The 13,533-nt window shown below is 38.1% G+C and overlaps 1 protein-coding gene across 4 annotated transcripts in view; it reads left to right on the forward strand.

Moving 5' to 3' along the window:
- Window positions 1–12,762, forward strand: part of ngly1 (N-glycanase 1) — a 35,515-nt gene extending 22,753 nt beyond the window's left edge. Inside the window, exons 7-11 of one of the 4 annotated variants that reach the window (XM_078420902.1) lie at window positions 406–516; window positions 1,677–1,847; window positions 8,071–8,256; window positions 10,482–10,659; window positions 10,774–12,762. In XM_078420902.1, the coding sequence (XP_078277028.1) occupies window positions 406–516; window positions 1,677–1,847; window positions 8,071–8,256; window positions 10,482–10,659; window positions 10,774–10,967 (840 nt within the window). In that variant the 3' untranslated portion in view covers window positions 10,968–12,762. The remainder of the gene's footprint in view (window positions 1–405; window positions 517–1,676; window positions 1,848–8,070; window positions 8,257–10,481; window positions 10,660–10,773) is intronic. The other 3 variants (XM_078420886.1, XM_078420894.1, XM_078420909.1) reach the window with 3 other exon arrangements.
- The last annotated feature ends 771 nt before the right edge of the window (window positions 12,763–13,533 follow it).

Raw genomic sequence — 13,533 nt, forward strand, 5'->3', positions numbered from 1 at the left:
GTTTGATTCCCCTCATGACCTTTCAACCCACTTTGGTCTGGAAACCCTCGGGACTCTAATATTGTTCCAACTATGGTCTGTTAACATCAGTCTGAAGAAGGATCTCGACCCAAGCATCGCCCATTCCTTCTCTCCTGAGTGCTGCCTGACCTGCTGAGTTACTCCAGCATTTTGTGAATAAATACCTTCGATTTGTACCAGCATCTGCAGTTATTTTCTTATATTATATATATGGTCTGGTACATCTTCACTCCTTTTTCTCTACCCTTAGAGTTTCATCGATCCGGGATTAGAATTACAGCAGAAACCAGATCTCTTTGCTGTTTAACCATCTAACTACAAGCTGAAGCTTTTGATTATTATTTGTTGAATGAAATTTGTGTGATGTCCCAATTACTCTTTCAGGTGGTTGATGTCAGTTGGAGATATTCTTGCAAGCATACAGAGCTTCTGACTCGCAGAACACAACTTGGGGAAGGATTGCTGCGAGAAACTATTAATAAATTAAATTCTGAGGTAAATGTAGTGCAAAGGTGTAAATTGTGCTAATAATTTTGTTTTTGGAAAGTAAAGCAGTTAACAGAAATAATTAAACGCAGAAATACTTATGTACTGAACTGTTTTACAATACATTACTTAATATAAATTACTTTATAGTTCGAGTGAACCAAAAGCTTTAATCAATGAGGAGTTGGTTGAGATTTTTTTTAATATCACTAATTTACAGTAAATATTTGTGCCATTTTTCAATTCATCATCTGCCCTTGGGACTGGGGGCAAGAGAATCTCCTTTCCCCCACTATCCTTGGTTCTCAGTCTCTTGCTTATGTTCCCCTACATAAGATTGCAAGAAATAGGACAGGGATAGACAAAGAGACCACCTGCTGTGCCTTTCATTAAGATCATGGCTGAATGCCTACATTGAGTATATTTTCCAGTTAGCTCACAATCTGTCGATCTCAGTTTTGAATATACTGGACCATTATTCTTGGGTAGAAATGGCAAAGACCAACTAAGCTTCGAGTGAAAACATTTCTGATTATTGGCGTCCCAAATGACCAAAACGTAATCCTAAATCCCTCGTTCCAAACTCTTTAACAAAGGATAATCCCATTCTAGTTTCTTCCCCATGAGATCCCCAACAGTTTTAGGCGTGTTCTATTAAGTTACTATATATTTTTCCTATTTCTTTGCAACATAGATTTAGTTTAGTTTATTGTCACATGTACTGAGGTACAGTGAAAATAGATGGAGGCTACATTGGCCCAGCTCATAGTGCTGTCCTATTTCCCTACCAATTTCCCCAGTAACTTATTCTCCCTACATTTTCTTAACCCCCACCCCATTCTCCTTCACAGATTTTGAGCTTTTGTTCCACACACTAATTACAATCTACATTGGCCAATGAATCTACTAAACTGAATGTTTTTAAGATGTGGAATTAATTGACAAAAGTGGCACTGCTAGCAGAGCTATTCACTAAATGCAGTCAGTTAAATGTTGCATTGAGTATTGGCATTAAAGGAAAAGCAATAAATCTAATCAGAAATTTATTTTTTTAAGTTGGTCTTATAATTAAGGGTACTGTGTAATATGAATTGAACAAGATGGCCTCAATATACATGGACCCATCTGGTTAACCTGAAATGTGATTTCACTCTGTTTTATAATTGCAGAGAAAACACTTCCTTCCACAAGAGAGGAAGCAGGAACTTTTGGAACGGTACATCGTTGAACTTGTTGAATTCATTTCACCAAAACCCCCAAATCCAGGAGAACTCGGTGGAAGGACATCAGGTTCTGTATTGTGGAAAGTAACTAGAGGAGAAACTGGAGCTCATGCTCAGGTGATCACTATTACTTATTAATTTGAGAAACATATACAATGACCTCCATTGTTGCCCAAATTAAATTTGGCTTTTTGGGCATTGACTCTTTTTTTTATAAGATCATACTTTGATAATTAGAAGCCTTCCATTCACCTCTCCTTTGCTATCTTCAGGAATTCAGAATGTGTCTATTCCACACATGCTAGCAACAAAATTGGATCATAAAGCATGTTCCTTTGCCATTTGTAAGTGACATTGGCCTCTAGTTTTGATTACAATTTAGGAGCGCCTCTTTGCTAAATTATGTTTGAAGCATTAAAGGACCTGTGAAATCCTAAGAGTTTTTGTTAGATTGTTTCCAGGTGAATGGGGGTGTCTGTTTTGCATGAAGCATTGTGTGATTGCTGTACATTAGTTTAGACATAGAACTTGTTGAAATCTTTACTGATCTTGATCATCTTGATATCAGACCTACCAACCCTTCCGAATTTGGCGGAAAGTTTCTGCTTTCTTATTTCATTTCCGCTATTCCGATTTCACCTCACATTTTTCCGCAAACCACATGCCTCGCCTCTCGGCCCGCCGCTCGCCTCACGCCGCTGGCCTCGCCTCGCCGCTCGTCGGTTTCGCCTCGTCCGGTCTTGCCTCGCCGCTGGTCCGGTCTCGCCTCGCCGCAGGCCCCAACTCGCCTCGCCGCTGGCCCCGACTCGCCTCGTTTTTCACACATGAATGTACCGCAACGCGTACACGCATTTGACGTGCATACTTTTTTTTGCTGAAAAGTTGCATTACACGCCATATTATGAATTTTGATGTAAAATTCTGAATTTTGGACATCAAAATTCAGAATTTGTAAAATCAAATATTGGGAGGTCTGTGATATGGTCATTGACCTTTTCACCTCATGTCTTGGGCATTTCCCTCCAAACGTTGATCATGGTAACCTCGTCTTTCTCACCTGAATTGCAGTGGGTCTTCCTGGTTCCCCCTGACATGGAGGATTCCTACTTCATGATGATCTTGCAAAAGTTGCATTTGGTAATTCTGTTTTTACTCGCGTATGCTGCTCTAAATCTTCCCAAATCTTTGGAATCATTTCCTGCATCTGTTAGAAGGACTGATACTTCCTTTTTGAAGAATAAGCATAGGTTCATTTCTTGCCAGCCACTTATAAAATGATTTATTTACTAATAGGATAGGTTAAAGGTCCGGGGGGGGGGGGGGGGGGAGCGCATTAGTTAAAGGTCCGGGGGGGGGGGGGGGGTGGCATTGGCCCTTGGGTATTTTCACATTATCAAATCTGGCCCTCTTTGAAAAAAGTTTGGACACCACTGCTCTAGAGCAGGGGTCGGTAACCTTTTTACCTCAAATTCTTTATTAACGAAATTCAAAATACAGTGATAACGAGTACAATTTTTTGTAACACTGATCTACTAATGAGAAGAATGGAATTATTTTTTTGTGATAATATTTCACTTAATTGGGGTTGAATGCAGATCTGTCGTGAGATTTTACATATTTCATCTTTGAAAATGTCTTTTCACACAGATACGTACTGCCAAATACTGATATGTCCACGAACATAGGATTGTAATTGAGAATATTTATCACTTGGAAGACATTTATAAAATTCCATTGGATTCTTCTTTTGATATTTGCCTTTTAGCATTTCATTACATTCCAGATTATTCACTTCCAATTGAAGGTTAGGTGGAAATCCTCTCAATTGCACAATTAAATGGATTTTGAAATATGGAAATTTCTTTTGCGCTTGTATCAAGGTCCGAAAAGCACTGCTGAAATTGAAGTTTGAGTTTGGAAAATATATCCGCTATAAATGTGTGTGGGAATATAGATCTCGCTTTTTGTGATAACTTTTGACAGCATGGGAAGTGTATAAAACAGCTTGACATAACTTGAGATTCATTCAACCTTAATTGTCGTCAAAATGACTTTACTGCAGCATAAGTTTCGTATATAAGCGCTTTGTTGCCTTGTAATTTTAGATTGAATTCATTAAGATACATTATCAAGTCTGCAGCAAAAGCTCATTTCCAAAGCCATTCAGTGTCCGATAATAGTGGTTGAGGGTGGTTTTTCTTGTTCAGAAAAATGTTAATCTCGTCCCTGAGATCAAAAAATCACAATAGAACTTTACCACTGCTAAGCCATTGAACTGCTGTGTGGTAGGGCAAGTCAGGATATTCAGATTCTATTTCGACAAAAGTTTATGGAACTGACGATGGTTAAGGATGATACCGAATGAAGTTCATCGTTGACACTACTGGTTCAGGAACACATGATAGATTCAAATCTTTCCGCAAAGTATCTGCTGATGATTCTTACAATGATTAATCATAGGCTTTGAACACCTTACATTTTTACAAGCTTTGTAAATTTGTCAAACTAAGCCTTGTTCTGTTCCACACATACTCTTACCATCATCAATACTAACACATCTTAGCACATTCCACTTCAGGTTGTACTGAATTAGTGTTTTCTCAACTTCTTTTAAAATATTCTCACCTGCAGTTGTTCCATTCAGACTATTCATCGAGGCTAATTCTTCGGTCACTTCAAACTCAGCATTGAATCCTCAAATAAACAACAATTGAGCTGTATCGGTAACATCTGTTGATTCATCAAGAGCCAGGGAAAACCATTTGCACCCAATGTCCTCAATCCTTTAAGCAACTGTTCTTGCCGAAAGGCTAATAGTCTTAAACAAGTTTATTTTTTCTGGGCACATTTCTTCGGCTGCTGCAATCAAACACGATTTGATTAACTCACCATTGGATTTGGCCCACAGGCCGACCCCTGCACGAGAGGCTAAAACTATATGAGCAACTCCCTGTAGAATTGCATTAAAATGTTCTAACTTTAATACTTATCCTTTGCAACATAGACCAATATTCCTTTTGCCTTCCTAATGGCAGGTCCTCTCTAGGTTATAGCGGGGTTCTTGTTCTAAAAACTGTTCGTATCCAGACAGTATGCACGTTGGAAAGGTGGCCACGAACCAAATTCCCACATGACAGAAGACGATTACAAATCTGCAGCAGCAGCGAAATCTATGCAGCCAGTCTCCTAAAGCTTTACGAATCAAGGTTCGTAAACTGGAGAGGACCTTTACTTGTCTTAGCTGAATGCCAACTCCTGGTGGGTCAGGCACTGGAATCCCCAGATCATTATGTATTGCAAAGTTTACATAAGTAACATTTTTTATTTTTGTTCCAAAGCAAATAACTTCATGTTTCCCATATTATACTTCAACTGCCCACTTTTAGCCTGCTCTTTTAATCTATTTTGATCTCTTTGCAGGTTTTTCATGTGCTTGTCACAACCTGCTAATCCACTGGTCCATTTTTGTGTTCTAGGCAAATATGGCAAGAAAACACTTAACTTCCTTTTGCATGTCATTAGTACAGCTTGTGAATGGTTAAGAACCCAGCATTAAACCCTGTGCCACCCCCCTAATTAGTCATAGAATGATATATTGTGGAAACAGGTCATTCTGCCCAATTTTCCAACACCAGCCAACATGTCCCAGCCGCATTACTCCCACTTGCCCGCGTCTGGCCCATACCTCCAAACCTGTCCTATCCAGGTACTTGTCTAACTGTTTCTTAAACGTTGGGATAGTCCCTGCCTCAACTACCTCCTCTGGCAACTTGTTCCATACACCCACCACATTTGTGTGAAAAAGTTACCCCTATTAAATCTTTTCCCCTTCACCTTAAACCTATGTCCTCTGGTCAAAAGACTGACCCGATCTATGCCTCTCATGATTTTATACACTTCTATAAGAGGCACCTCATTCTTCTGTGCAATAAGGAAGAGTCCTAGCCTACTCAACCTCTCTATAGCTCAGACCCTCTAGTCCAGGCAACATCCTCGTAAATTTTCTCTTACACTTTCCAGCTTGACAACATCTTTCCTATAACATGGTGCCCAGAACTGAGTACTGAGAACAGTTCTCACCTATAATGTGGTGCCAAGAACTGAACACAATACTCTAAATGCAGCCTCACCACGTTTATACAATTGTTCATTGCCAATCTGAAAGTTAACCACTTATGCAAATTGTTTTCTACTAGTTAGCACTCTGGTGCAGTAAATTATTCCGTGGTATCTCATCAAATGTCTTCTGGGAATCATTTATTCATTTTTGTAATCAGAAAACTCCATAGAACATAGAATGATTTTGTACAGGAACAGCCCCTTTGGGCCACAATGTTTGTGCCGAATATGATGATCAGTTCTGATCTCATCTGCCTGCACATGATCCATATCCCTCTGTTCCCTGCACTTCCATGTGCCTATCTAAAAGCCTCTTAAATGCCACACTTATATCTGCCTCTACCACCACGCTTGGCATTCCTGACCCCCACCACCCTCTTTATAAAAAAACCTTGCGCTGCACATTTCCATTAAACCTTCTCCCACTCACCTTATAGCTATGCCCTCTAATGTTGGATATTTTGGAGGTTCTGACTGTCTACCCCATCTATGCCTCTTATAATTTTATATACATCTATAAAGTCTCCCCTCAACCTCCTCCGCTCCAGTGAAAACAATCCAAGTCTATCCAACCTCTCTCCCTGTAGTTGAAACCCTCTAATCAAAGCAGCCATATCTTTCCAGTAATGGGGTGACCAGAACTGCTCGCAGTACACCAAATGTGGCCTAACCAAAGTCCTATAGAGTTGCATCATGACTTTCAGCAGATTGGTCAACCATGATTTTTCTTTCATGAAAAATGTTAAAATTTGCTTGTTTTAAGATTTTGAACCTGCTATTACATCCTGCAAATGGATTCCAGCATTTTCTCATTCACAGATTTTAGGCAGTGATTTTCTGGTTTCTGTCTAGTTACTTGAATATGAAACATATACAGTTTTGTAATCCTCTGGGACCTGTACAGTCGAGAAAATTATGGTAGATTACAACCAATGCATCTATTATTTGCTTTTATACCCTTTAGATTGCCTAGTACTTTTTCTCGAGTGAGATATATTGTTTTACGACCTTTTTTCCCTTTAGCTCTTTCATTATTTGTTATTATTGGGATATTATCTTGGAATAATTCACCACCTTTGCTATTTCTCTACTTTCCCTTATTAATTTCCCACTCATCCCTCCAAGGGACCGACCTTAGTTACTCTCTTTTTTGCATACCTATCAAAACTTTGTCTCTTTTTGTTATTTGCTAGTTTACATTCATATTCTGTCTATTTCCTCTTTTTTTCAGTCATTCTTTACTGGATTGTAAAAAATTCTCAATTTTCTATCCTACCATTAATCTTTGCAACATTGTATGCCTTTTCTTTCAATTTGATACCTTCTGGAACTTCCACCTTAGGTCGCCACAGATGGTGCATATTTCATGTGTACTCTCGCTAGAATGTACCTTTGCTCTGATTTATGAAATAATCCCACTGTAAGCTGTTGCTGGCGTCAGCCTGGAAAAGTGATTTTTATTTAAGTTTGGGACACCAGTTTTGAACCCAAGTTTCTTATTTCAAAGTGAACTTGAAATTTGACAATGCCGTGATCATTCCTTGGGGAAATCATTACTGTGAGATCATTAACTAATTCTGTCTCATTACATAATGCAGATGGTAAATAACATGCTCCCTGATTTGGTTTCTTAACATATTGCTCTGGGAATCCATCCCAAATGCATCCTGTGAACTTGTCCTCAAGATAACTTCAACAATTTGATTTGTAACGTCCATTGATGATTAAATTCACCTATGATTATTGCAGTACCTTTCTTGCAAGCCCCCATTATTGCTTGATTTGTGCTCCAAATTGTTTTCAGCTCTGATGGAGTTAGAGTTCCTGTAATTCATCCTGATGTTTCCTGTCGTGAAAAAAAGCAGTCTGTAACGTTCCAATCCTTTTTGCATCCTGCTAGTGGGAATAGCCTGATTTTTGCCTGCCCCTCTCCATGGTCTCTTTTCCACCTGACTTTCCTATCTGGTGTTCTACTTAAGAAATTGGAGTTGCAATCGTGCAAATTATGTATTAAGAATATTATGAATTTTGCACAAGAAATTTCACAACTGATTCAACTAATTTACCCAGTATAATAATTTTGCATATTTAAAGCACGTGGAGTTATTTTTACTTTCTACCCTGAAATTTTACTCTTTACGATAATATAATTAACAATGTTCACAGAGACTTCTATGGTATGGGGCTTAATTTTTCACCTTGTAATTATCTTCCTGCACAGAATCATGGATTCAGTTTTCTAGCTACTGAAAAAGAAAAAGCAGCAAAGTTATTTCATCTCAAATACAGTGCAGCTGAAAATAACTACATTCGAGTCTCCAACGACAATGAAATCATTCATAACTGGGAAAACGGTGTTTGGAAAATGAATTCTGTGTTTCGAAAGGTCGAACAGGACTGGAAAATGGTATGGCTTTATGTACACTGCTTTCTTAAAGTTTAAAGCCTTTTACTTTACGTTAGGGATTTTAATAAATTTCTGATAAACTTTGGGCTAAATTGAGTGTTTTTGTTTAAAAGCTGATTATAGACAACAATGGAGAACAAACAGTAAAAACCAGAAAGGGTGCATTTACTGTGTAGACCCCTGACCAAAGGTTGTCCACACAATTCCTTCAAATTGGCATGCTAATTGGCGTGTCAAACATAGTCAAGTATTAGACTGATATTTGATTTCTGGGAAGAGGTTTACAGATGCAGTGCATGATTACATGGGGAAAATGAATTACTACTGAGTCTCAATCTGGCTTCTGGAGAAACAGCATTTGTCTCACCGTTGGGATTAAGTGCTTTAAGTTGTTGCAAGTTATTGGTATTCCAATCAATGTTTTTTTGTTATTTATTCACAAGACGTGGCCATCATAAGCAAAGGCCAGCATTTTGTATTTAATATTTATATACCATGCTCTTTTTTTTCTGTAAAGGCAGCTTCATCAGCGTACCTTAACAAAGGTACTAAACAAAATTGAGTTGTGGAATTGCAGACCAGATATGTGTCTTTGTTAATATGTTATTTAAATGTTGTGTTTAAAAGAAAAAAGTAGTCTTTGATCTCAGCCTCAAATACTTATGTTTAACCATGTGCATTTACTTTGGATCTTTTGCTTCAGAAAAATGAGTTTAATCTTTTTCTTGAGTTGAAAGATACTTGATCTTTACATAGATAACCTCTTGAAAATATGATTTATTTTACATTGCATGAGTTATGTAATTGAAATATTGAGCTGCACTCACAGATGGCATTTTAAAGATTAGCATTGATATAATATAATCCTGCTCATTCTCAATATAACATTTTATTTTACAACTGTCAAAGATAAAGGTCGTTGAATATGATTTCTGCTTCATTGCTAAGGGCTCAATTTGTACACAATTGTGTTGATAGAGCTGTATTTCAAACTTTAGCTATTATATGATTCTTGAGGTTAAACAGTCATAGCTGGCCTGTAGGATTGGCAGGTGAATTGTTGTTGTGCCTGTTGTTCAACAAGACAACATGACAATTCTAGTTTAGTTTAGAGATACAGCGCGGAAACAGGCCCTTCGGCCCACCGGGTCCGCACCGACCAGCGATCCCCGCACATTAACACTACACCCACTAGGGACAATTTTTACATTTACCAAGCCAATTAACCTGTACATCTTTGGAGTGTGGGAGGAAATCGAAGATCTCGGAGAAAACTCATGGGGAGAAAATACTAACTCCGTACAGACAGCACCCATTGTCAGGATCGAACCCAGGTCTCCGGCGCGGCATTCGCTGTAAGGCAACAACTCTACCGCTGCGCCACCATGACCGCCCAATATGACTTTCCAATATGTCTAAAATTCAGCAGTATCTGGTTTGTAAATGTTTTTTTTTAAGAAAGGACACTTGTATCCTCCATCCCTGTTTGTGCTTTCTTTAATTTGCTTTTCTTACTGTGGAGCAGATGTGCCAAACATGGAATAACTGCATAATTGGAATGTAATGCATCAAGCTATTTATACAAAAGAGGAATCTTGAGTGGAAACGTAACAGTAGCTGGTAGTCTCTTTCTGAATCATTTTTTGCCTGAGCCATTTAATACTGTATTTTCATGGACTCAGTTGCTTTAGTCTAAGCTTCTGTGCAGATTCAGAGTACAAAGTGTAAGGGATATCTGAATGTGCATAAAGGAGTAATACAGGAATGAAAAGTATCAGTAAGTTTTCATTTCTTGTAGTGCAGACCATGCTAAGAGATAGCATTTATGATAACAGTATTGTACAGAGGAAGGTAGGTGAGGGAAAACAGAAAAGTCCCTTATGCAAGCTACACCAAGATCTATAAACATTGAGAATTGAAATGCGTGTCTTGTTTTGTAGTGTTGTACAAAACATGCATACACTCAGATTTGATGAAAATTTCAATGAATGAAGTCATATAGCTGACATTTGTTTTTCTTTTTTAAAATTGGTTTTAAATTGTCATTCCCACCATCGGAGTATCAAAAATTAACCTCTTCATTATAAATTATTGTGTCTTGTAATTGTTTATTGGTCAAGTGGTGCTGAACGTGACACCCTCAATTTATTTTATACGAAGAATATAATGAGTTGTTTACAGAACTATATGCAACTTACTACAGTGTAGTATTTCTTTTTAAACAGGTATACATTGCTCGAACAGAAGGAGCAGCATCTGCCAGAGTCAGTTGGAAGTTTGAATGTGGTTCAGTGGGACTGAAGATTGTCAATGTTTCCATTCGATCCACCAGCCAGACATTTCAATCTGGAAATATTCAATGGCATCTTCAATCAAATTTGACCAATGTAGATCTAAGTGGGGGTGTGTATTGTTGCTATGGTATTAAATTTGATGATATCTTCCCTTGATTCACATAATTTGAAGAAAAGCAGTAGGTAAAAGTGGTGTTAATTATACTTTCTTTCTTTAATTTAGATCAAAACACTCATTCATTTTCTAATTTTAATGGATCTGCTGAATTAATTTTGGAAGCTGAGATGAGTGGTGGCGATGGAGATGTTGCATGGCAGCATACCCAACTCTTCAGACAAAGTTTGGATGATCACGAATGTCCTATGGAAATCATAATAACTCTTAAGGATATTTCGATTAAAGATGAATATCAGTAACATCAACAGAAGATTTCAAATTCAAACCATGTTTCTTTTTATATTAATACATTCAAAAGAACAGGAATTTGCACTAAAAATATTTTCAGTATCATTATTTGCAAAGTATTCGAGATTTTCATTGAATCTTGATTGTGACTTACAAAAACACTTGTCTACAAAGGCAAATATAATTAAAATATAAAGTATAAGGGTTTTTTTTCCTGGTATCATTTGGTGAATAAAAGTTGACATCTCGGGTTTTATATTGTGTTTTCAATGTTACGTAAATTACCCATTATGGTGTAAATGGATCTAAAACTAGACATGTCTCTTGCACAAATTAGCTGCCATGTTTACACATTCCTTCAAAGGACATAATTGGATATTGATTGCTTTATTTTCAAATGTTTTCACTGCATGATGTCATATATGTGCAATTTTTGAATCACTTTTTAAAATGACCATTAAACTAGCATACTTTGATGCATTTTATGTATTTTTAGATCCTTTATAGCTGATGCTGGATACTTTATTTTTGTATCTTTAGAATTGCTCTATTATTGCCAAGACTGTCATTACTCGACATAATGTAGATAGGTCAGGGGCCCAACAGAAAATTTCCATGAAGGTGATAATGATCTACAATTGAGGGTAACAAAATAAACAGTTTTAACAAGATAAAATCTTAGCCTAAATAAACAATAAATGGCTTAAACTTTGCTTTCTCTATTCAGATTTAATGTTCATGCACGCTGCACATGTGCTGCATTTATTTCAAATGCGTGGTTAGTTGCAGTACTGTTTCTAAACACAGCAATGTTTGTACCTATGTACATTTTACCACAAACCCATTTCAGACAGATATTGATAGGAATGATACAAGAAAATATTAATGAACTATAGAAAGGGTGTGTCATTGACAATTTTCAGTAAATTGTGACATGATTCATTTTTGTTTGCAAGTTTGAGGCCACAGAGTGTTTAGCCTAAATTAACCTAAAAAGACTAATTTGGCTAATAAGTTTAGGAAGGAACTGCAGATGCTGGTTTATACCAAAGATAAAATAAATGTGCTGGAGTAAATTAGAGGTTTAGGAAGCATCTCTGGAGAAAAGGGATGGGTGACATTTCAGACTCTTCTGGAAAATTCATCTTCTGACCCTTCCTTTCTCTCCAGAGATGCTGCCTGACCCACTGAGTTACTCCAGCACTTTGTCTATCAATGGCTAATAAGTGATTTTTATCAAAGGATCATTGGGGTTATTTTTTGTGAAAGAATTGTTTTGGTTACTTGTAAATAGTAAGTGAAAACACAAAATTTTGACAACAGGGACTGTATCTTGTAGGAAATTATGTATATGCTTGGGTTCATTTCTCAGCAAATGTAAAGATTTAAAATTCATATGAGATGTATAGACTAGGATAAAGAAAATGTTTACATTCAAATGTAGACAATATACTTAAGTACTCAGCAAGTCAGGCAACATTTATGAAGAGAAAAGATTAACACTTTTAGAACAAAGTTTTAATGAAATTGGAAAAAAACTGGCAGTAATCCAAAGAGCCTGGTTTACGGTATGTGGTCAAGTCAAGTCAAGTCAATTTTATTTGTATAGCACATTTAAAAACAACCCACGTTGACCAAAGTGCTGTACATCTGATTAGGTACTAAGGAAAAAATGAAACATACAGTAGCACACAAACAGCACATACAAAACAGTTCACAGCGCCTCCTCAGTGGGCCTCAAACGCTAGGGAGTAGAAATAGGTTTTGAGCTTGGACTTAAAGGAGTCGATGGAGGGGGCAGTTCTGATGGGGAGAGGGATGCTGTTCCACAGTCTAGGAGCTGCAACCGCAAAAGTGCGGTCACCCCTGAGCTTAAGCCTAGACCGCGGGATAGTGAGTAGCCCCAAGTCGGCCGACCTGAGGGACCTGGAGTTAGAGAGGTGGGTTAGAAGATTTTTGATGTAGGGGGGGGGGGAAATGTCCATTTAGGGCTTTATATGTGAATAGGAGGAGCTTGAAGTTGATCCTGTACCGTACAGGGAGCCAGTGGAGAGAGGCCAGAATCGGCGTGATGTGGTCCCTTTTACGGGTACCTGTCAGGAGTCTCGCTGCGGCGTTTTGGACCAGTTGCAGGCGGGACAGGGATGATTGGCTGATCCCAGTGTATAGGGAGTTGCAGTAGTCTAGGCGGGAGGAAATGAAAGCGTGAATGATTTTTTCAGTGTCGTCGAATTGGAGGAAAGGTTTGATTTTAGCTATGGTACGAAGTTGGAAGAAGCTGGCTTTTACCACAGCGTTGACTTGCTTGTCAAACTTTAATGCAGAGTCAAATATCACGCCGAGGTTTTTGACATGCGGTTTGACTAGGTAGGATAGGCTTCCAAGACTGCCTGTTATCGATTTGATGGAGTCCGGGGGGGGGGGGGGGGGGCGAATAGGATGACCTCAGACTTGCTCTCGTTTAATTGGAGGAAGTTCTGTGCCATCCAACATTTTATGTCCTCAAGGCAGTGTAAGAGGCTGTTTAAATTTGACTGGTTGTTGGGTTTCAGGGGGAGGTAAAGCTGAGTGTCATCG

This window comes from Rhinoraja longicauda, chromosome 2 (assembly GCF_053455715.1).
Source record: "Rhinoraja longicauda isolate Sanriku21f chromosome 2, sRhiLon1.1, whole genome shotgun sequence".
Taxonomy (NCBI): Eukaryota; Metazoa; Chordata; class Chondrichthyes; order Rajiformes; family Arhynchobatidae; genus Rhinoraja; species Rhinoraja longicauda.